We start from the raw sequence: 23,417 nt of genomic DNA, 5'->3' as shown, positions 1-23,417 counted from the left end.
GCCTGTGAGGGAGACGACGACGTCCGCAGTTTGGCCTAAGATGAGCAGCTCCGGTGTGAGTATCGTTTACCTCACGATGAGCTGTGAGGGGTTTGTGAATCGGTGCGATTTTAGAGCAGCCCGATCCATTTTTATATCAGCATGCCACTCTTTGTTCTCAGCATGTGTCCGTGCTTTGACTCATTTCACAAACGGAGGGTTTATTGTCACTAATATTGATGGGGGTGCAGGGTGCTCCTGCAGGGTGAGGAGGAGGCGTTGCAAGTGTTGCTATGATACCAGGCAGGGAGAGGGTGCTGATGCCCGCTGGAGTGGTGCCGTCATTTTTATCGTTATGTTCAGATCGCTGTGCTGTCTGTGTGCATGTGTGAACAGAAACGAGAGAGGGAGCAGAAGAGGAAACTGCAGCACTTCCTCGGTGACCTTGCTTTGCTCGGATCCTTGCAGGTTTGGCCACACCAGCATGCGCGTGCACGCTCGGCTCACCTCTCGCAAAATCACAAAATCACATTGCTTCCTTTGCAGGGTTTTAAATACTTCCAGCCTTGGCTCAGGGGGAAAGAGGAGTTGCTGCTGACAGTTGTTAATGAGGATCTGGTGAGTTTCTGTAGAGAAACTGGGTGATTATATAGACTATACTGCCAAAAGGTATTTGCTCATCTGTCTTCACAGGCATATGAGCTTGAGTGTCATCCTGTTCTAAAGCCCTAGCATTTAAATTTATTTAGTATTTATTTATTTTATTTATTGTCATTGTCAAGAACAATGAAATTGCGTTTGGGGCTTCCATACAACCCAAAAAAAAGAAGAAAATAATAAATACCCCTTAAAACCCAAGTGTACATATTTAACCCAGTGTGACTCCAATGCAATAAGACAATCCTTAGCAATAATGTTCGTAGAAATTCAGACAAAGACCTGATGTCAATCCACCCTTTGCAGCTATAAAAACTTCAACTCTTCTGGGAAGGCTTTCCACAAGGTTCAGGAGTGTTTATGGGAATTTTTGACAGTTCTTCCTGATGCACATTTGTGAGGTCAGACACTGCCTGGCTCACAGTCTCCTCTCTGATTAACCCCAACGGTATTCAGTCGGGTTAAGGTCAGGACTCTGTGCAGGCCAGTCAAGTTCTTCCACACCAAACTCTCTCATCCATGTCTTTATGGACCTTGCTTCATGCACTGGTGTGCAGTCATGTTGGGACAGGAAGGGGCCATCCTCAAACTGTTCCCACAAAGTTGGAAGCATGAAATTGTCCCCTCCACCAAACTTTAAATTTGGCACAGTGCAGTCAGACACCATCGAGTACCATCTCCTGGCAATCACCAGCCCCAGACTCATCCATCAGATTGCCAGACGGAGAAGCGTGAATCGCCACTCCACAGAACGCGTCTTAACTCTGCAGAAAGTTGGTGTGCAGAGGTCATTCGTTGAACCCGCTCTTCCACTTCCACTTTGTTATAATACCACTAACACTTGACTGTGGAATGTTTAGTAGTGTGGAAATATCACAACTGGCCTGGTTGCACAGGTGACATCCTATCACAGTACCAAGCTGGAATTCACTGATCTGAGAGTGACCCATTCTTTCACAGATGTTTGTAGAAGCAATCTGCATGCCTAGGTGCTCGATTTTTACAAAATTCAATGGTTTGGATGGGTGAGTGAATACTTTTGGCAGTACAGTCCAAGTGAAACATTCACACACCTCCCCAGTCTCACTGTCTTATCTAGGGCACATCTATGACTTCTACAGCAGCTTTCTCTCCCTTTCCCTTTATTTTTGTTCGCAGGGTTGGCGTTCCCCAGGCTTTATGGTGTCCAGAGCCTCCTCCTACTCCTCCACCAGCAGCTGTAACAGCAGTGATGTCTCTCCCAGCAGCAGCTCTCCCAGTCTGACCAGCCGTAGCAGCTCCCCCCTGCCCGGGGAGCCTCCGGGCCCACGAGGCTCCCGGTCACATACCAAGACACAGCCACAGACTGCCAGGTGATTGACTGCAAGTTTGTGTGTGCGTGTGGATAGTAACACATATGTGCTTGGGTTCAGAGGGCAGCTTGGGTTGTTTGAGGCATTTTAAGAATTGCAATATTTTTTATTGTGCATCGTGGAAAGTAATCTCCTCCTAACTGGGTAAAAAATGATACATGTAAGAGGATTTAGATGTGGAAGTATGAGTAGAAACTTCCTACTGGCTCTCCAGGTTTGCATGAAACTGATAAATCATTGGAGCTCTTTCTGCAGTCACAGGGAGGCCTGCATCGAGGAGCATCTTCTCCCAGCATCTCCCAGTGAAAGGGAGATAGCAGTACCCGTAAGTACCTGCAAGGAGGCGAAGTGCAGAAGCCAGTATAAGCGTTCTTCTCTTGCCTCTGTTATTTAAATTGCTCACTCAGCCTCGCAGCCCACACTTTGTCCCCCTCTAACAGGAGGTCAACTGCACTCTGTTTCTATTGGCCGGCTACGTCAAATACGGACGCCCCTACGCGTGGATACGCTCCAATCACGAGCGCCTAGTCAACATCGGTGGCACAGATTCGATGGTCAAAGACACGCCCATGAAACTCAAGTCCATTGCAGACTGGCAGACGCGAGGTATGGAAACAATGTGTGGAATCCTAACAGGAGAAAGTTATTGTTTCAGTGCACTGATTCAATAATTACACCATTTTCCATGAGCTAAATCAGATGCAGATGTGTCTGTGCTGCAGCTCGAGATCAGTATTTACGGTGGATTAGGGCCGTGGAAAAAGGCTCCTAGTGCTTTGGTTAATGCATATATGTTTATGTGCAGTGCATGACATCTCACAATAAAAACATCAAACTTTTCTTTCTTTTGTCCTTCGTCAGCAATTCGTGTGTGGGACGTTGTCAGTGAGCTGGTGTGCCTCTGCACCGTTCCCTCTCCGTCCAACCCGTTCGCCCTGGACATGCGTTACATCAAAAGTCTTCCTCTCGCCGAACGCTTTCTTGTCACGGGAGCTCTCCTTAACTTCCTGGAGATGTACGTGGTTTACGGCAACCGGGACGAGTTGCATTATGATAAAGGTGCGAACCTTTATCACTCTTGGTTTACTATACCAGCAGGTGGTGCTGTTTAGCTATATTTTAAAGGCATGAAACCTGAAGCCTTTCTCCTAACATACTTAGCTTGGATACATAATCATTTAAGAGCATTGCTGAGTGTCCGTGATGATGTTTTGTTTTGTTCTTCCTTTCAGTGGTGGAAGAGGTGAAGCCTCTCAGGCGTCTTCATGTACACTCCCTGCTCGAGTTGCAGCGACTTAGAGAGAGCTCCGGCAGCGCCGCGGTGCACGGCTCATCTGCAGAAGAGTGATTCTGATTGTTTGCATATACTGTGAGCTACATCAAGCTGGCCTTTTATTAATGTAGGAACAAAAACAAAACTAAACAAAAAAAAAAAAAAAAAAAAAAACTAGTAATCCTTGTGAGCCAAAAGCTCAGAAATCAGAGTGCTCTATGTGCTTGGTGCTTCTGTTTGCAAGGGGCAGCCAATCAAGAGAAAGATGGCTTAAAGGGGGAGGGGCTAAAGTATCTTGTTGGTGCAGAGGATGAGGTGAGGGGCTGCACGAAGCCTAGTATGAGAGAAATAAGGATTATTTTGAACTGTAAATCATGCCATGGTACAAAATAGGAAGGAAGCAGAAGCAGGCTATCGGGGAGCTCCGTATCATTAGGAAAATTAACTCCAAAATATATGGACTTCTTCACTTTTCCTCCAAAGTGAGGCATGAAATTCTCAAACGCTGCAGTAACCCATGCAGATGGAGATGAATCACCTTTGGTTGCAGGTGTCAGATATTAACAATTTTAAAGAACTAGAGAAATAACCCTGGGAAATGAGTCACATGACTAAAATTCTAAATAAATCCCAGGACATCTGAACGTGCTGCCCCGTAACCCCTAAAACCTTCAATCTCTTCCTCTCCACCCACTCCCACATACTTAAATCGGTTTTCTTCAGACCAAATATAGCATTTTAAAACTGGAAGCCTGGAAACAGAATGATTAATCGAGGGTCAGAGTAGTAAGAGTACAAAATGCACAGGCAAACAAATGCTTTATAAAAAACTTTTAATATTCCATAAAATACATATTTAAATATGTACGACAACATAAAAACAGAACACTCGTTAAATACATCTTAAAAGCGGGCACATCGACGCCTTTTCTGAGATGAGGCTTGTGCCGTTTGTAATTAAAAAGTCAGGTACATCATGTTAAAATTAACCGATAACAACCTGGTTGCACATCAGTCAGGAAAAAAAAAAAAACCTTCCCTGTTTAAAAAGAAAAGACATTTTTAGCTTCGTTTTGGTCAGAAAACAGAAAATGGAGTTAACAGTAACCTCTGGCTTCATCAACAATCCTCCTGTCTCTCATGTTTGTAAACCTAGAGATAAAAAATTACCATCATGGCACAAGTTACGCAACACGGCACACGTGTGTGACCAGAACGGTCACTCTAGATGGACTCCGGCACCTTTTATGGCTTTTATTGATGTGAAGGAGCAATTAAAAAAAAAGCACGGCGTGCTGTTTACCGACAAGGCTGCTCAATATGCAAAGTCACGGGTGGACAAGAAGAATTTGGGGTTTTTCTAGGAAAGAAAGGCGCCGCCACCCTTCATCTCAAGTTCCCCCCCCCTATTTGGAATGCAGGTGCATGGCCCGGCATTCCTCACGCAGGCTTCACACAGGAACACAGTGTTCCCAGTGTGGGACACAAACAACCAGCAAGTCACTGCTGAGGCTTCCCCACCCCTCACATAAATGCTAATTATTTATTGCTAAAGACAATTAGGACCTTTTTTTGTTTTGCAGGTTAAGCAGAGACTTTTTAAAATTATTATTATTATTAACACCTCTATTCTGATAATGTCCATTTTCCCTCCGGCATGCATTACACTGAGAACTGACCTCATATCAATAAAACTTCAATTTCCTGAGTGAGATCATCTTAAAAAGGACTCGAATGTGCTCAGACTAATTATGCATATCACAGACTTTGTGGGGAAAGGAAAAAACAAACTAAACTTTACTTTGGTATGACATGCCCGCATTGTCTTAGTCGTCTTAAATTTGTTCATCCAACTACAAAAGTAGGGAAAAAAAACAAAAACAAAAAAAAGAAATGCTCATTAATGGAACAGGCTGAAAAAGAAAATAACTACTTCATGACTCTGTCACATGTGTCACTTAAATATAAATAAATCTCGAAAAAGAAGAAAAAAAAAAGAAAAAAAAAAAAAAAGGACTTCCAGGTTCTCGTGGTGCTTTTCCAGTTTTGCCGGGGGACTGTTTGGCCAAGAGCAGGTACTTGGTTGGTTTAACTGTCTCTTTCCAGCAGATCAAAGTCTTAGGTGGCTTCAGCATCAAACAGAACATCAAACAAGCCCAAAAACAAAATTAAAAACCCATGACAGACAGTTTGGGTATGTCCCAGTCTAGTCCTCACACAGCCTTGCGGCCTGTCACAGTTCAGTATCTTGTGCCCGGTTGGACTCTGCGCTTGCAAAAGTCCAAAGGCAACTCTGCCCAGTCAAAAAGAAAAAAATCTCCTATCTCCAAGTCCTCACTGATTACGGCAGCATCCACCCATGACCAGTCCTTATATCCAAATATGGACCTTTCTCATGTCTCATTAACATCCACTGTGGTCTTCATTGTATTTTTCAATCAGTCGCTTCCCTTCAGCGAGGTTGTCAATAAAGTGGTCCCACATCTGACCACAACAACAAAAAAAAAGAAAAAAGAACAGGTTTCAGTTCAAGCTGTCAGAGGACGATCCTCTCCTGGTGATTGTTCTCATGGGGCTGCGGGATACAGAGCCTCTCTTCCTCCAGCGAACTGTGAAGGAAAAGGACAGAGTCAGGGATGTTGGCTTGGCTGCTGCAGCTGAATTATCAACAGTGAAAGCCAGCCTCTAGACAGGCCTAGGTTGTCATTATCTGAGAGAAGCACACTGTGTGATTGTTTGGGTAAGTTGGCACCAAATAAGACTAGCTTGAGTTTAAAGTCTTCCTGGTTCAACTTTTATGTGGCAGTGCTGAATTCTCACCTTTTCCCAGACCGGCTGGCAGCGTGGAGCTCTTTGCTTTGACTTGAGAATTGGACGAGTCCTCTGCAAGTTTTCCTTTCACCTCTCCCGACGGCATCGTGGCCACGCCGGTCTGCTGCCAGTCGCTCATCGCCCGCTGGAAGGAGAGTCCCAGACAGGCGGTCATGTCCCGCGCTCGCTCCGCACGGCTGCACCAGAACACCCGACACTGCAGCTGCTGCCCCCGGTGCTTGCAGATGTACAAGAAGACGTTGGGCCGGTTGGTGTCGGCGGCGCAGTACGCAATGTCCTGCAGGTAGGTCTTCGTGAGCTGCCGACCCGTGCTCAGCTCTTTGACCTCGACGTATCTGGGCCGCACGACAAGGGCGTGGTCCTTCCTGAGCTTCTTCCCGTTCGCGATACCCTCCAGCAAGTGAGAAATGGCCTCCTCTGCTTGCTCCCGGTCCAGAGAAAAGATCTTTTCCGTCCCCAGGTAGTGCACTTTGAACAGAGGGTCGCCGTGGGACAAGGACTCCGTCTGGTCGCGGCGGAATCTGCGCCGCAGCTCGGCGGGCGAGTTCTTCAGGGTCTGCATGAGGTGGAAGGTGCTGAGGGACATGATGCGTTTCAGGCTGGGCTTGGAACTTTTAGTCGTAACCGGGTTCTCGTCAGCGCGTCTCCCAATCTTCCACCCTCCTTTAAATGGAGCGTGGCTGCATCCACTGCTTTTATCTGAAATGAGGCAGACGAAGACGGTGACGTTAGCAAATCCAGAGACGACCGATAAGCCGAGCAGGGGATAAATCAGGCAAAATGAGAGGCTATGTACTTTCTAATAAATTAAGTAACAAAAACAAGGTTGCACTTATGATGCAAAAAGAGACAAGTCATCACAACTCGCAAATGGGAAAGAGACAAAGTCACCAAACAGGTTTGGTTACAGAAGTTGCACAGTCAGTGAAGTATTCAGTCCCTACAGACAGACAGCACCCATTAAATATTTACAGACAGGTTTGCCTTGGGCTTCGCTGTCACTGTACTCTTAAGAAACAAACACAATGATGGAACTGGAAACGTGCCAGAACAAATGGAAGATTACTGTAAAAAGCTAAAGTGACACAGGCAAACACTAGGGCCATGTTCAAAACGAACTGTGCATTGCAAACTCAATTACACCACTTCTGGAGGACTTAAAGGCTTTTGTGATCTTGCAGAGAAATAAAAAATAAAAAAGTCTTATGCAATCACATCTGGCCACCCATTGTCTCTCCTATCCTACATACCGACAGAGCTGCCTGCTCTCCATTGTGTTGCTCCTTATATTTTTTCCTCTCCCTTTTCTTGGCCATTCTTTCAACATCCTAGCTCCCTCCTCAGAAGTGACTCGCACAGAGAACCGCCGACTGTTCTAAGGTGGTGGCCATTGTTGCTCAAACCCCTGCGCAGGAAACAGCTTTGCATCCCCCCCCACCTAAGCATTTTTCCCGCAACACAATGACATGCTTATGAAAAGTGTGTCATCTCATGAAAGAGCTGCAGGTTCAGCCTACAGCACAGCAAAGGTAGAGCCCAAACCTGCAGGTTTTGGTACAGTTACATATGACCAGTGCACACATGGACAGGTACAGTTAATTGTGTGGGTCCACACACACACACACACACACACACACACACACACACACACACACTTTTGCATTTAACCGAAGTCTCTGACGCACAATCAGAGAAATGTAATCCCAAATTTCCATCCAGGTAACACTTCACGTGCATCAGAATACACTGTCGTTTTCTCGTGCACGCAAATATAAAACTAGCTCATGCAAATATCTACAATCTCTGGAAGTGGAAAGAACATTTTGTTTACATTTACCCCGAGCATGTGAGCCTGTTTATTTCACGCAGAACACGTTCATAGATGCCCGGAATAACCCTCCATCCAAAATAAGTGGCACGTACGCTTTGTGATGCTTTCGTTTGTAGAAAATAAGAACAGAAGACTGTCAGTAAGCAGTTGCTTCAGTTCCTCGCTCAATACATCCAAGCCGAATTGACAACCAAAATCTAAAAGATGATTGAAAATAACTCAAAGTTAGCGTGCGAAGTGAATATTATTAGAAAAAACGAGATAACTCTAAAAGAGCTGATTTTGCTGCGGGGTTCGGCTAGACCCGACGTGTCTCCAAACTTGGGCTTAAAACTTGCTGAGAAAACCCTCCTATATTTGCTCAGCAGATATTCCCAGCAGACTTTCAACACCTATCAAACTGTTGTTGTTTTCTATACATCGTTTAGAGCGCTACACGACAACCAAATTACTTGTTAGGACGTGAAACTTACCTGGCTTCAGTTTCATGCAAACGACGTTTTGGTGCCGCTCAGGTGAACCGTAGCGTCCCGTGATCTCGGGCAGGTGAAACTCTGCAATCCTGCACAGAACTGTGCGGCTGTCTGTAACCGCAAAGCAACTCCGAAGCTCCTCTCTGTGTGAACTCTGTGCGGTTAGAGAACTGACTGACTGACTGACTGACTGACTCGCACCTCTCTTCTCTGCTCTCTGAAACGTTGGATGAGGCGAGCGCCCGTGGGACCGCCGTTTTTAAACAGCGCAGGCGCGAGCACGTCACACGCGAACGAGCGTTTGCGTCCGAGCAGAGCGGGGGTGCTGTGGTGGGGGCCACAGGGCAGTAGCGATGATTTATAAGAGAGGGATTTACAGGAAAGACGGGGCGGGCAACAATAGACCCGCTTTCACTTACTGGAACTGTTGTCTTAATTTATGACTTATTTACATTTTCACTGTAGTATCAGGGCGGTCAAGTACCCTGGATTTTCTTTTATATTTTTCTCACAACGGGAAGCATTGTCATTTTTACACACACTTCTCCAGAAATAATAATATTTTCACATTATATAGAATATGGGTGACAACAATAAAAAAAAAAAAGCTCTACAGTGCACAGAGTAATCAAAAGCAGCGTTATTTAACCAGGCAACCTGATCCACTGACCCAGTTTGTTATCATGCAAATATAATCCTGCACATTTAGTCGCGAAATGTGGAAATTAATGATCTGATGATCTAAATTTCCCTTTTTTGGTCCAGGTTCTCACTTTTAGAGAGCTCCTTTCGTCCAAGTAAAGGTCAAACATCCATAGATATTCAGTTTGAAATAGGTATTTCACACAGCTTGTTTTTAATTTTAATTTTATTTCTGTCAGTCTTGCCTTTTTCATTTGCTGGAATCTAGAGGAAGTGAATGAGGACACGCAGACGGCTGGTGTGACAGCGGTTGATATGGAGCTAGATGATCCAAGGAGAAGAAGAAGATTAAGACTTGCTATATTTCTTGTCATTCTCCAAAAGTAGGTGAAACTAAAAAAAGAAAAAGTTGTGATATTTTGTGTCACCGTGCTCCTCCAGCAGTTTCACATTTCTTTATTTAACCACATGTGCAATACCACACTGAGCAAACATCTGAAACCCACTAACTTTCGTTACCATCGCATTGCGTCACAGCCTCTCTAATGAGGATCGTTGGCCTTGCTGGTTCAGATCTGCTCTGGGTGTTTATTCTGGGGGCATTTCGAACAGTGGCAGAGGAAAACTTTAAACGGTTCCATGTGTCCGTACATTTGTGCGTGTGTGTGTGCGGCTGGGTGTGCCTGACGCTGTGAAACAGTAGGGCCTCTGTTTCTGCTGGGTTTGGCCCAACAACAGCTAAGTTCTGGACGTCACACTTGCCTCAGTACCTTAGCGGGACACACAGAAACTATTCTTAGGGCTCTGGTGACATAATGGATCATCTCAGACATGCACCCACCCACCTACGTATGTTACACCGGGAGGCAAGAACAGACTCAGCATCCATCCAAGACGTCCCGTAGGAAGGGGTGCAGCTGCAGTCCTTGAGCATGTAAAGGCATGTTGCACCATGTTGCATTGGAGAGACTGCTTCTTTGTTCCCCCAGTTGAGAGGATGGGGCAGCACACAAAGCATGACAATCCCCAGCAGTCAAAGACAAATTATTCTTTAGATTTTACAATTAGCCACATAATTACCAGGGGCTCTGGTGGATACAGGCACACCCAGTTCTTCAAAAACCAGTTGGCGCCTCTTATTTCAAATCCCCCGACTCCTGCTTGTGACTGAAACCAATTAGCGAGTCTTTGAAGGAGTAATTATAAGTAATTGTTGGCAAACAAAGGCATCCTCAGGAGAACGGGCAGTCCAAGATACTGCAACACTTCACTAACAAAACAGCTGCTCGAATGGTCAAAGTCAGCACTCTTCACAGCTGAGCCAAGACAGGATTCAGGAATTTGCACTTCCAATAAGACAGTCAAAGGAGCTTGCAAAGAAAAGCGTCTGGACTTCTTTAAATTACTTGAAGACGTTTCACCTCTCATCCGAGAAGCTTCTTCAGTTCTAAGGTCAAATGGTGGAGAGTCCCAGATATAAACCTAGTGGGAGTAACCCCCCACAGAGGGACAAAAGGACCCCCTGATGATCCTCTAATCGCCTGAGCCAAGGTGTGGAAGCTATAGAAATGGATAATGAGTGACCCAGACCTGAAGGCCATTCCAGTTCCAGTGAACCTGAAACTTGAAATTAGGCTTTGTTCCAAAGAACAGGTTTCTGTGGTCACTGGGAACAAATTGTTATGAGAGTTGCCCTCTTATTTACAGGATTTTTTGTAACCTCTGTCCTGGTTGTCATGCAGCCTCATAAAAACGATAGATGGACCATCTCTGTAGTTGGAAACTCAGTAAGCAGAAAACTTTTAAGGAAGTAAAATTACACTGTAAACTTGAATCCATTCATGGTAGAGCTGTGTTATGGCCAGTTCTCCTTTTTCCAAGTGCTCTAAATCAAATGCCATTTATTGATGCCTATCTGCAGCGCTCAACAATGAAGGCTGCATTCCAGTTTGCTATCTGTGAGTCCCATTGAAGCGATAGCGGTTCCTCCAGCCTCTATCGCAGCAAGCACTATAAAAAGAACGCTAAAAAGAATGCTGTGAACTTTTACCTTAAAACGATCCTTGTCAGATGCCGAGCATCACATTGGCCTGAAGTAACCTACCTGTTAGTCTGGCGTCAAGGCTGAAACCCTCCAGGTACAAGAAACAGAATAACGTGCTGACGTGACCCAGAGATATGAAAAATGATGCTCAGTGACTCAGTGTTTCAAGTTTTGCTTTAAGAATTCCATAAAGCTGCTGAATAGATTTCTATGAAATTTACTGAGGACAGATTTTTATTTAATACCTTCAAGTTCATGCGGAGGATATGCACAAAATCACTGGGCCACCTGCAAATTACAAATATAAGAACTGCTCAGGCATGAAAACCCATTACAAGAAGCTCCCGGTGGACACCTTTAATGCTGATGTTTGACATGCTAATACTCCTATGAAGGCCCACAGAGCCGTTATTATGGTGGTAGACTCTAAGTCTTTTTAAAAATACTTCACTAAAGCGATCAATAGTAGACTCAGAACATGAAAACAAGCATAGAGCACAGAAGGTACCACTGACGTCTTTTTACTGGGGGAGTAATTCAAAATATGGTTGCAGAGAATTTTAATTAGCCTACCAAATTATTTGTTTATTTATTTATTTGGTTGTTTCAAAAGTCTATATAAGACAAAATGTCAATGCCATTAATACATTTAACTTAGAGCTTCTGTATTTACGTTATACTTACATTTAAGGAAATATATTGTACCTTGTATCTGTTACTTTGTATCACATTTGTCGTTTGCAACTTGTTGCTAAGTCCTTGACCAGGAATCGCATCATATGCTTCCAAAAAACCTTCGAAATCCATTTTATCCAAATGCGAGCATCATGTCAGTGTGACAGCAGTGCCTTTTTCTGCCCGCTTTCTTACTCGAGCGCCACACGCATTGGTAAACTGTGTTCAGTGATAAACAAGTTCACCTGTAAGGGGAAGTTGGTTGAGGCGTGGAGTTATGAAAACAGGAATGGTAACTATAGATTTATGGGTCGTCTGTTGTGTTGCGAAACATCTGCTACAATAGACAACATGATAGGGGTAGATTTTTTTGTCCATGTATGGTATGACAAGTGTCCCGTTTGACGAGTGCGATCAAGTAAGGCACAGTGATGTTTTGTAATTGCATCAGAGACGCCTTACATAACTTTGTCATTCTTGAGTTGTTTTGAGAATGGGCTGGGTCATGGCACGGAGAAAAACAACAACTTGTGTTCCTTGATGTTAGAATAGCTGCTCTAAATGATGTGCCTGTGAAGTGGAGGGTTATAGCAAGCATGCTACTACATAATGGACTCAAAAAGGAATCAACACATTCAAATCTTTTAACGCTGCCGACTATCTTTGGCACTTTACTGCAACCATTTGCATCACTGCCATTCCTGCTGCTGTTGGTCGTTTCCACTACTGTCCATGCAAATGTCTGCTACTGCACTTGCACTACTGCCACTATTGTACATAGATTTGATTTTTATATATTCCCTTAAACATCATTTATCTTTTCTTAAGTCTTCTTTTTATATTAAGGTGAGAGAGAAGCTGAATTTCAATTATCTTGTACTTTCTATACATGGAGCCAATAACAATAAAACATATCTTTCTAAAAGCAAACAATAACAAAACTAAAGCTAGGTATGGAAAGGTGAGGTGTTGGTTCTAACCTTCGCTCATTTGGTGAGAACTGACTGCAACAAGCATGACTAGACATTAATACTGGCACGTTAAGACATGATCAGCAATTTGTAGACACTGATAAGACTGATTATTTCAGATTTCTTCATGCACACCATCACACACACCATTCGTTTACATTGTTATAGGAAGGAGTTTAAGGAAAGGAAATAGAAATGGTAATTTATATATTCTGTGTAAATGTACTGTTAGCTCGGACATATGCTTTGATAGTAGGGCTGCCACGATTAGTCGACTAGTCACGATTACGTCGACTATCAAAATCGTCGACGACTGATTTAATAGTCGACGCGTCGTTTGAAGCTTTGTAAGATCCTGAAAAACGCAGGAATAAGTAGCAGGATTTAAGAGTGTAATAACGGACTGAAACAGAAGATGGCAGCACTGCATGTACAAGGATACCAGCTGCCGTTAAACCCCGAAGAAGAAGAAGCAGCGTCCCAGAATTCATAGCGCAGCCCAGCGCAGTTTCCAACAATGGTGGCAGCTAGTTAGTTTTAATATTGCTCTTATTATTCTTTCTGGGTCACAAAATAAACATTTAACATATTTTCAGGCGAGAATGTAGCTGTGTAAACCTCAAATATCTGCTCAGTTTATCAAGACACCGCATATTTTCAAAAGCGCTCCGACGTTTTCGGAGACGTCTGTTACCCACTAGCTCGATAGCTAGCCGGGGGCTAGGCTAACTAGAGCCGTGAGAACACCGGACTCCCGGCAAATCTTTTTCAAACCCACCGCCGTCTTTCGCTACTCAGGTTAAACATGATATATGAGTCACTTAGATAACTTAAAATGTTATTGTTTGGCTTTTTTAGTATTTTATTTGTTCCTGAGTAAATCGGTTTGGCTGAGATTAAAGTTATAGTTTTTACACAGCTGAATAAACGTCAAGCAGACAGCTGATCATCAGAAGTGTGAGATGCTCGAGAATTTACTCCGGTGTCCTGTTATATTTTAGATAGCAAGGAGTTTATTAAACTTCACCGAAACAATCTGCAAATTTCATTAAAATTTAATAAACTATCATCTTGTCTTTATTTTTAGTTAGCACATACCTTAAACAGTTAAAGCTGTAAGCTAATGATAGTTATATAAGAGCAGATGCTGCTGGTGCAATAAGCTGTACGTTTTACCTCCAATGGATGATGATCTGATTAGTCGACTAATCACAAAAATAATCAGTGACTAGTTGACTATCAAAATAATCGTTTGTGGCAGCCCTATTTGATAGGCTAATACATAAACAGTACGACCAGTTGTCCCCTTATGTTTTGCTACTCTCAGAAGTCCTGGTTGGTATAAAATTAAACCATAAAAGATTAATATAACGTAAAAGATACAAACCTAAAACCTATGTAGGTCACAACGCAATGCAATGCAATAACAACAACAAAACCATAAATTAAATACAAATATTAAATACATTTTTTATTACAAAACTACAGTGATCACATATTTGGAAAGGTAATTAGTATCAGTAACATGGCCTAACTTTACTCATGAAAAATATAAATAACACAGAATTTCTGTGGCGCAATAAAAGTGAAGCAATTAGTCCAACAGTTATTTACATACTTTTATGGGTTTGACACATTTAAGTGACGAGAGGTGGTCTTTCACTCAGAGTGATTTAATCAGGAGGTAAAAAAAATCCTTTATCTGCTTCAGGTCACACCTTCCCGGACAAGTGAAACAGGCCTCTGGTTTCAGAAGGAAGTGACTCTGTTTTTCAAAAGAAGTTACTGGTGGGGCTTTGTTTTACAGTCTGGCTTCACAGTCAGGTTTTACTGTTATTTAACCAAAACTAAAGGAAATGGTTTAAGAAGAAGGAAGAGAAGAAATGAGGTGTTTCAGCATATGACAAGGATTGAAACATCACAAATGTATAGTCTGAGGAGGCTAAAATACTGTATATTTGTTGTATAGCCAGTTGAAAATCTATTTAACCTCACACAAATCCCTTTTCTTTGTTTAGTTCTTTCTTTTTTTGTGGCCTGAAGCTAACACCCATACTGTAGGTTTTAAGGGAGAGGTAATTTCCTCAGGATGTTACTTAGCTTATGTAAGTCAGTGTGTTTGTAGTTAAGATATGCCTCATGCAAGCTTTAATGGAAATGCAGGATGTTTATGGAGCTGATGTTTACTGTTTGTAGTCTGTGAAAATAGCAGGGTATTTGCTAGGTTAATACCACAATGCAATAAAATATAGTTTTTATGTAGCGTAAGATCAGAGAAATGTCTAAAGTCTCACATGGCATTATAACAGCCAGGAGGAAAAGTCTTCTTAAAATCGTATTTTGGGACAGCGCTAGCAAAGTATGGATCATATTTGACTGGTCAGTCTCTACAAGTTGCTCCATGTCCTACTAACCAATGAAATTTAAATAAGAATTAAAAAGAGCTGCCCAAATAAAATAAAGACATTACCAAGATGGCTACCAATGTGGCTAAAAGGACTTTTATAATATCCAAGTACTGAATAACCTGCAGACATTGTTAAGACAGGTGAACAATAAATTACAATATGTAGAATGGCAAAATAAAGGCACAAATAACAGTTTTTCCATTTCAGAGCAAGATACAATAGAGCTCAAGCAATAGTGTTTACCCCAAATTCCTTAAAGAAGATTTAGCAAACGTAGCAAGGAGAACAAGATTAAGGCATAATTCATTTGGGATCACAAACATTGACTTCTGTTTTCTCTTTATTAAGCAGGAGATAGTTATCAGCCACATAACTTTTAATAGAGTCAAAGCACATCTTGGGACTTAAAAAAGATATACAATCGAATGTCATCTGCACAGCAGTGATAAAAAATGTCTCTAAAAGCACTCCAAATATGCTGAAGAAGGAGCAGATGTAACAGAGAGAGTAGAGGCCCCAAAACAGAAGCTTGTGGCACACCGTAGACGAGGGAAGTGGAAGAGAACTTAGGAGTAGCTACAGGAAAAAATTGTGAGGCAGATATGATTAGAACCACTCAAAAGCTAACGCTGATACACCCAGTACGTCAGTCAATTGAGCACAGTTTAATGATCAAACGCTGGGGTCCAGTCTCAGCAGAGTTGATTGGAAACCATAAGAAGAGCTGTTTCATTGGAGTGAGCTCTATAAAAGCCAGATTGAAATGTATTAACTTATTGCAGCTTGTTTATCCAATAACCAAGTCATATATCTCACATAGTCGTTGATAATAAAGATGTGCAGATGCTTCAAAACCATTAAATCTAGCTGTTTCATTATTAAATCCAAGCTCTAAAATCATCTTATTCTACTACATGCTACTCTGTGATGTAGCACTTGTGCTATTTAGCAAATGTTAGCATGCTAACAAACATAACTAAGATAGTTAGAAACGGTAAACATTATTGCTAAATATCAGTATGTTAACTCTTTCATTGTGAGAACTGTGCCTATATGTAGAACTACACTCTCACCTAAAACACAGTAGTGCTTTGAGACAAATGCTAACACGACATGCTAATTTTAAATGTTAGACCCAGAAGTTCTGTGTAAACGTCTTAAAAAGCATCAAGCCTTTTAAAAAAAAAGAGGCTGGGGGCTTACACTATTTCAGGCAAGTGGTTTAAATGCTGTGGCCTGCTATATTTTTATTCGTGGGCATTTTTAGTGCACTGTAAAAGCTGCATAAATTAGCAACAACACACAAATTCAGAGAGTTTGTTGTTTCAAAGTTTTATCAGGTTTACCTTTGTGTGCAAACATGAGAGACTGCTTAACATTTTTGACAGCAGGGCCAGTTTGCATGTTTGCATTAGCAATACATTTTTACGTATGCTGCTGTTGACTGTAAACTTTGTAGACCTCGGTTTTGACTATTAATTAAGAATGAAACGGTGACAGGAAATGTACCTCTTGACAGACCTGGGATCAGAAAGGGAAGCTGGGAGGTTTAAAGAAGAGTTATCACTGGACTAGACATATGAGACTCAGGTCTATAAATAACACTTAGTTGTTTGTGTTGGGACTGAAAGCTGTAATTTATCCCAGACTAACAGCACAGATTTAGGGTTTGCCAGGAGCTTACCATGTGAAACCCGGAGCTATAATTGCATCTTTACCTGGACACTGGCATGGAGGCACGCCAGAGTAATAAATCCCTTTCTTTCTCTGATTTACAGGAAAGCTAGTTGTCTATTTATCATTTCCCGAAAATGAACCTGCAGGGCTATTGTTTAATCTTCTACCGAACATCCCACTAGGCGAGAGTCCCATGGCGAGAAAGTAGCCAAGTCGCCTGACCTTCACAGGAATCACATGACTCAGGGCTGTGTGAGGGATGTTAGGAAAGATAGGCTGACCGAAAAAAAACAAGTGACAACAAAAACCAACATCTGCCAGCTGACCGCTCCGACACAGATGTCCTAATAAGGCATTTTAATGGGCCCGTGTGGAGCAGAAGGAATGACACCATGTCTGCTTTTTACTCACCTAGTAATCTTTTATATGAGGGTTACATCAGTCTGCTGATGATGTCATTTCCTTTTTCTTCCCTGCTCAGTCTGAAAAAACTCGTGCAGATTAAGCCTAACTCCCCTAGGTCAGACAGGAAGATGGGTTTGTCTGGGGGAATTCCTCATATCATGAGGTGTATTTTCAAGACTTTCTTGTGCATTTTGGTCCACCATGAAACTTTATACCAAAAAGAGAGATTGGCCAATTATGTAACATCCCGGAAAAAATAAAACTTGAGACACTTCTCAGTTACCTGTTCATGATAAGCACCACAAAAGACACTGAGCCACTTGAATAGATTTTATCACAATACTTTCCCTGAACTTGGCTTTGCTTTCCTTCTCATGAGCTTATTATTGAGGGCACTTATTTTGAAAACACACACACAAAAAGTCCAAAAATGGAGTTTATGGAAGCTGAAGGAGGCATGTTTAATCTCTGGTTCCTCTTTTGTTTTGTCTTTATTTCAGCCGCATCCGTTGCTTATTTTTCTCTTTTTTAGAACTTGAAGAATATGGTGTTGACTGCTTTGTTATGGAAATGCTCTTAAACTCAGGGACCAATCAGAATTTAGACTAAACAGGAAGAGGAGGTGGCTTCCTGTTCTGGCTACCGTTATTTGTGAGTGGAGTGTAACTGAATTCCAGTGTACTGGGACAATTTGATTTCATCAAGCTATTGTTTGTCTTACTGTTTGAAACGTAATCCAGGTCACATGGTTAAGACCCACGTTTGAACTGTTAAAGTAAACATTTTTGAACGAGCTTCACTTCCTTCCTTAGAGCTGAATTAAAAGATCAATTCCAGATCTGAAGTCCCAGATATGAAGATGGGGGAGGACGGGGGAAACAGCTAGTATTGACAGGCAATTATGATGTTTAGTTCATAAGGCCTGTGTGTGTGTGTGTGTGTGTGTGATTGGGCTTGATCTTGTGCAGGAAGAACTCTTTGCCCTTTTCTCAAGATCCACCCATCCAAACCACATGAGTGAGCAATGAAGTCATTGGTCACCGGAAACAGGAAACAAAATGTGAGCACATTTATAGAAAAACACGTCCAGCTATCTTTGTGATAACCATTTTGAATTCTAGACCATCAGACCGATTACGTTTTTGCGAAAGTTACCATGTTTATCACAACTCGTTGAGGCTTAAAGCGTTATACGTATACAGTCATGGAAAAAAGAAAGTACAACCTCCTTCAGTTATAAGGTTTTATTTAAAAAAAATCGTCTGATCCTGAAATTAGGTCAATATAAAGTCAGTGGAACAAAACGTGACAGAATTTAACCAAAGCTAAACCAAAATGCAGAAGCAGTGCCATAAAATAATTGAACCTCACGAGTCACGGTCTGAAAATTCTCAAAATATCAGTAAGACAGGGATGAAGCTGGTGAGAATGAAGATGGGATTATTACACAATGCCATACTTTTGCCCTTAAAGCCACATCTACACAGCGAACGATTCATTTGTTGCGTTTATCTTTAAAGCTGATGGTTGGACACTAGCGGATATGCAAGTTCCAGTTGCCTAGGCAACCCTAGGAAAGTACTACCATGTCATATGTCAATAACCCTCCTGTATCCTGCACCCTCATTGCTTCAGTCGCTACCTCAAAGCCAAGATTAGTTTCTGTCAAAGCCCACCTGCTTGTAGATTTTTAGCTGTAGCCTGTCCTGGCTACTATCACTGAAAGGTGTTGTTCCACCCTGAACAGGATACTGTCTGAGTTCATGACATCTTTAAACAACTTACAACATATTCAATGTCCCATTAGAAATCATTTTTAATGTTTCCCTTCCTCTTAAAACGGTTGCGTAATGACACTAACAGGACTTGACTGTAAAGCTTTTTCCATATTGACCTTCTGAAGTTGGCATAAAAATGCCATCAATTCTCTTTTTATTCAGGGGTGTGAATAATGTCAGTGTTATGTAAGACGTCTTCTATTCATTATTCTAAACAGAAGACCTTGGGTTCTTCTAGTGCTTGTGACTGCTGGATGACAGCGAGTGACGGTTAACACCATCACTTTGCATCATGTCCTTATTAAAAATGGTACAATTTTACCAGTTAAAAAGAATGAAAGTTTTTAACTGTCTCAAAAGGTGTATTTGCCATAAAAGATGGTACTTTTCCACAGTAATCACTTTGGAGAAGTACATACAGCGCATCAGGAAAGTATAGTATAGTATTCACTTGTTACAGACTTATTCAACAATGGATTAAATTTATTTTTCACCTCAGAATTTTACACACAATACCCCATAATGTGATAAAAGTTGGCATAACATTCTTATAAATTTATTAAAAGTATAAAACAAGATATAACATGTACATAAGTATTTACACCCTTTGCTATGGCACTCAAAAGTCAGCTCAGGGGCTTCCTGTTTCCCCTCACCATCGGTCAGATGTTTCCACATCTTGATTAGAGTCCACCTGTAATAAATTATAATGTTTGGAAATTATTTAAAAAGGCAAACGTCTGTCTATACAAGGTCTCATAGCTGGCAGTGAATGTTAGAGCACATGAAGTTGAGCCATGAAGTCCAAGGGATTGTCTGTGGATCTCCAAGACAGGATTGTATTGAGGCACAGATCTGTGGAAGGGTAGAGAAAAGTTTCTGCAGCACTGAAGGTGGCCAATTAGCACCGTGGCCTCAGTGGAAGAGTTTGGAAGCACCACTCAGCCAATCTGAGCATCGAGGTAGACGGCTCTTAGTCAGAGAGGTGACTAAGAACCCGATGGTCACTCTGACAGAGCTCCAGCGTTGCTCTGCGGAGAGAGGAGAACCTTCCAGAAGGACAACCATGTCTGCAGCACTCCAACAATCAAGCCTGTATGGTAGAGTGGCCAGACGGATGCTGGATGCACTATAACTATTATAATTACATTGTTCCAATATGAAATTGTACCTCAGCATCACTTGTTTAAAATGAGGTCATAAGAGATCAAAACCCTTATTGTAGCTTGGCGCCAGCTATTATGATAGACATGTTCTGGATATCGCCCAAATTAAACAACTTCCCGGAAATGTGTCTTTGACACTTTATCTAAAAATATCTGCAAAATCAATGCAACCATCTCTATTTATGTCATTGTTTCTAAAGGACTGTTTGGCATAATGTGGCACAATGTAACACAATATGGCAGTAATATGTCAGTAGAAGGATTTCGTTGAAGAGGAAGGAGCTTTCAGTGAGTGCTCATTGTGTTTTGGTGCATTACATCCCTTTGATGATCCATCAGCAGATCAGTTATGAAATTCTGTGCAGCCGCTGTTTTTTTTTTTTTTTTTAATTGGTCATTCACTGGTCATAACCAAAAATGTTCCTCTTTTTGTTCCTTTTTTTGATTGACCTTTTCGTATGACATCATTTTTAGATTTGCTTGACTTTAATTTGAGCTTGAAGGAGGTGAAGTGAAAATGGAAAATGTTTCAAATGTCTGCACTGACAGCCACAAATTAAAAAAATAGCCTGACTCCTGCAGCGAGGGTATCTTGTGACTGTGTTATGCTGTGGGGTGGTACTTTTAGCAGATCGTTTTCACTTATCTCCTTACAGGGAAGCACGTTACCACATACAGTTGGTCTGAGTGATCATCCTTGTCTTATGATGACAAACGTCATTTCGATGTGAGCAGCCTCTTCAAGGACGACAAAGAGTTAAATGGTTTAATGAGCAGGACAAGCTGTGAGTCACTGTTATGTAAACCTAATGAGGGGATTTTTTTTTGGAAAAATGGTGTTCATGCCACCAGTGGAGTTTAAGAGATGTCACTCAGGCCTAGAGACCAGACAGCAACCATCTAGCATCCTCCTTGCAGTTAGCAAGCGTTTGTGTGATATACATTGCTAAAGCCTCAGTCAACAGGCCTACAAGTGGTCAGGGAGCCCCGACTAAACGCTGGTCACTAGGAAAAAGTGTATATTTCACAACTGTTTGCTGTTGCCTCCATGAAATTAGTTGAAAGGAGGTGCTGCCGCAATCTGCTTTGGTCGCTAGCAGATTGGCACAGCCACATGTAGCTTACATGAAATACACCGATTAGTGTCCAAATGTTCACAAACTATTCAGTAAGCAGTACTGACCCTGTGAAAAGTGCGATATAAACCGTAAATAAAGACTAAAGGCTTTTTCAAGTTTCACTACAGCTCAGTGAGCAAATGGAGAGTTTTTTGCAGGCTAGTCAGGTCGACTGTGGCAGTCTGCTAGCAACCAAAACATTTACAAGAAGATTTTTGGTGGTATGCTCTTTCTGATCAATTTCTCTTGGTGACAGCCAGAAAACTGTAGCGACTAATTGCAGAATACATGTGTTTCTCTTATAACCAGTAGTCGTTAACCAGTCTCTAGGCCTGTGGGTGTGTGTATCCAAAGCCTTATGAAGACACTTCAAGAATTAACTCATGTTCAAAGATATAGATTGACATTTTGGGAAAAATTGTTTGTTTCTTTTTGCTTTTTTCATGAACTATTTGAGAAGAAGATTGTGTTTATCTCTCTAGCCAGTTAGCTTAGCTTAGCATAACAAATGACGATAAGGTGAACAGCTAGCTTGACCGGAGATGGTATAAATGCACGTTATGAGACGTGACACTCGAAGAAACCTGATAAGAAAGAAATCTACAAAGCTAAAGATGGCAGTTGTACTGCTTCTGTCCCCAAAGAGCCAATCCAAGAGCGAAAAAGGTACCAGTTAAAGAATCATGTTCAAATCATGCCTTGATATGTTGACTGAAACCTCTATGCGTTTGTGTCCCAGTGACCTCTGAAATTAAACATTATAGTTTCATATGACTGCCTAAATCTAATCCAAATTGGCTACCAAGTTTCAGGACTTGCCTATAAAAGGATATTGGCCTGACTAGCAAGCAAACATGTAATTTAAATGAGCTTTAGATGTTGTAATAGATAAATATTGTTGCCTTTAGGCAGAGAAAGTATACAAATCTCTCCTAAGATAAGCAGCTCCTGGCCAAAGCTGCAGGGACCAAGCTAAAAAAAATGCTGTGACGTAAAGACACTGCATACTGCTTTTGTATAATTACTTTCTCTACACCACTAGTAACCTACAGCTAAATAAGTATGACATGAGAGTTGTGTTGTTGCGCACCACCAATGCTTTTTTCAGGGTTTTTGTAGCATTTGTCAGCGGCGTAGAGCCCAATCAGTGGCCTCTTTCCCACTCACACTGCACTGACTAATGCAGTGTTATTGCTTCTGACTGCCTGTGAGTCCTCAAGTGCGTCTGTAAAAACGGTCAGTGGCGTCTGAAGCACGTCATCAGCAGCTCCAGAGAGGCCGCTGATGAAAACGCTGGCAGCGCTCCGCTTTTCTCCCTGCGTCGTACGTTAGTCAGCCTTAAAGAGCCACACAGCTATTAATAGACACATAGGCTGCCTTTTTTTTCCAGGAGAACAAATTTGAAGCCAGCCCAACAAAATCCCCCTTTCTCTGCTCATTTCCTCCCCACCCACTACTCCGCATAGAGCCGTGTACTGTGACAAATCACTAACAAAATGTATTTTTAGCCCTCAAGCAAACCACAGTCGCTTTTATTTATACTGTAATGCATGCAAAGAGTTAACATATAGGCTCAGAAAGCCTTAATGTGAGATTATACAGCAGCCTCGCTGAGATGACCTCTGAATCATTCATTAATTATTAGCTCAAACCAGATTTCACACTTGACTAAGCCAGCTGTAGTTTTTGTGTAGTCTGTGTGAAACGCAGGTAAGATAAGCTTAAAAGGAATGTTTTAAGATAAGATAAGAGATAAGATAAGATAGAACTTTATTAATCCCTCGGGTGGGTTCCTCTGGGAAATTCGACTTCCAAAAAAAGCACAGCAACGACCAAAGTTACAGTTACAGAACTGTTATATATATATATACACACACACACACACACACACACACACACACACACACACACACACACACACACACACACACACACACATATATAAATACAGAGACAAATATAAATAAAATATACAAAGGGGATAAATAGAATAAATAGGAATAAAAAATAAAAATACAAGTGAATTGCACATTTCAAGTATTGAGTCTATTGCACTGTTGACTATTTACAAAAAGTATTGCACAAGGTATTGTACAGTGAGGTGAAGAGGCACTACAGCTTAGTTGTTCCCCCCTC

At 41.8% G+C, this 23,417-nt stretch overlaps 2 protein-coding genes across 3 annotated transcripts; one reads left to right on the top strand and one right to left on the bottom strand.

The window, feature by feature from the left end:
• The first annotated feature begins 40 nt into the window (after nt 1-40).
• Nucleotides 41-3,697, top strand: LOC146636503 (uncharacterized). Of its 2 annotated transcripts, XM_085350861.1 has the most exons (9): nt 41-55; nt 376-447; nt 526-597; nt 1,795-1,988; nt 2,244-2,313; nt 2,429-2,594; nt 2,850-3,047; nt 3,221-3,309; nt 3,659-3,697. In XM_085350861.1, exons 1-9 carry the CDS (start codon nt 41-43, stop codon nt 3,695-3,697), a joined length of 915 nt encoding a protein of 304 aa, XP_085206987.1. The 2 variants fall into 2 exon arrangements, with proteins under 2 accessions (XP_085206987.1, XP_085206988.1); XM_085350862.1 differs by lacking the exon at nt 3,659-3,697 and having other exon boundaries at nt 2,250-2,313; nt 3,221-3,336.
• Nucleotides 3,698-4,084: 387 nt separating this feature from the next.
• Nucleotides 4,085-8,712, bottom strand: LOC146636502 (protein FAM43B). Its single transcript, XM_085350860.1, has 3 exons — nt 8,398-8,712; nt 6,082-6,792; nt 4,085-5,870 (listed from the first exon to the last, which is right to left on the bottom strand). Exons 1-3 carry the CDS (start codon nt 8,411-8,413, stop codon nt 5,785-5,787), a joined length of 813 nt encoding a protein of 270 aa, XP_085206986.1. The 5' UTR covers nt 8,414-8,712; the 3' UTR covers nt 4,085-5,784.
• Between the last annotated feature and the right edge of the window lie 14,705 nt (nt 8,713-23,417).

Source organism: Diplotaxodon limnothrissa, linkage group LG3 (assembly GCF_057381915.1).
Source record: "Diplotaxodon limnothrissa isolate DT_005_m linkage group LG3, D_limnothrissa_male_GT1.1, whole genome shotgun sequence".
Classification (NCBI taxonomy): Eukaryota; Metazoa; Chordata; class Actinopteri; order Cichliformes; family Cichlidae; genus Diplotaxodon; species Diplotaxodon limnothrissa.
The sequence above is the reverse complement of the archived record's forward strand: the minus strand, read 5'-3'. Positions and strand labels throughout refer to the sequence as shown.

Coding starts and splice junctions, on each gene's coding strand:
- LOC146636503 (XM_085350861.1), top strand. Junction 448..525: donor CTTTGCTCGGATCCTTGCAG/GTTTGGCCACAC, acceptor CTTCCTTTGCAG/GGTTTTAAATACTTCCAGCC. Junction 3,310..3,658: donor AGAGCTCCGGCAGCGCCGCG/GTGCACGGCTCA, acceptor CAAAATAGGAAG/GAAGCAGAAGCAGGCTATCG.
- LOC146636502 (XM_085350860.1), bottom strand. Junction 5,871..6,081: donor GCCAGCCGGTCTGGGAAAAG/GTGAGAATTCAG, acceptor TTTCCTTCACAG/TTCGCTGGAGGAAGAGAGGC.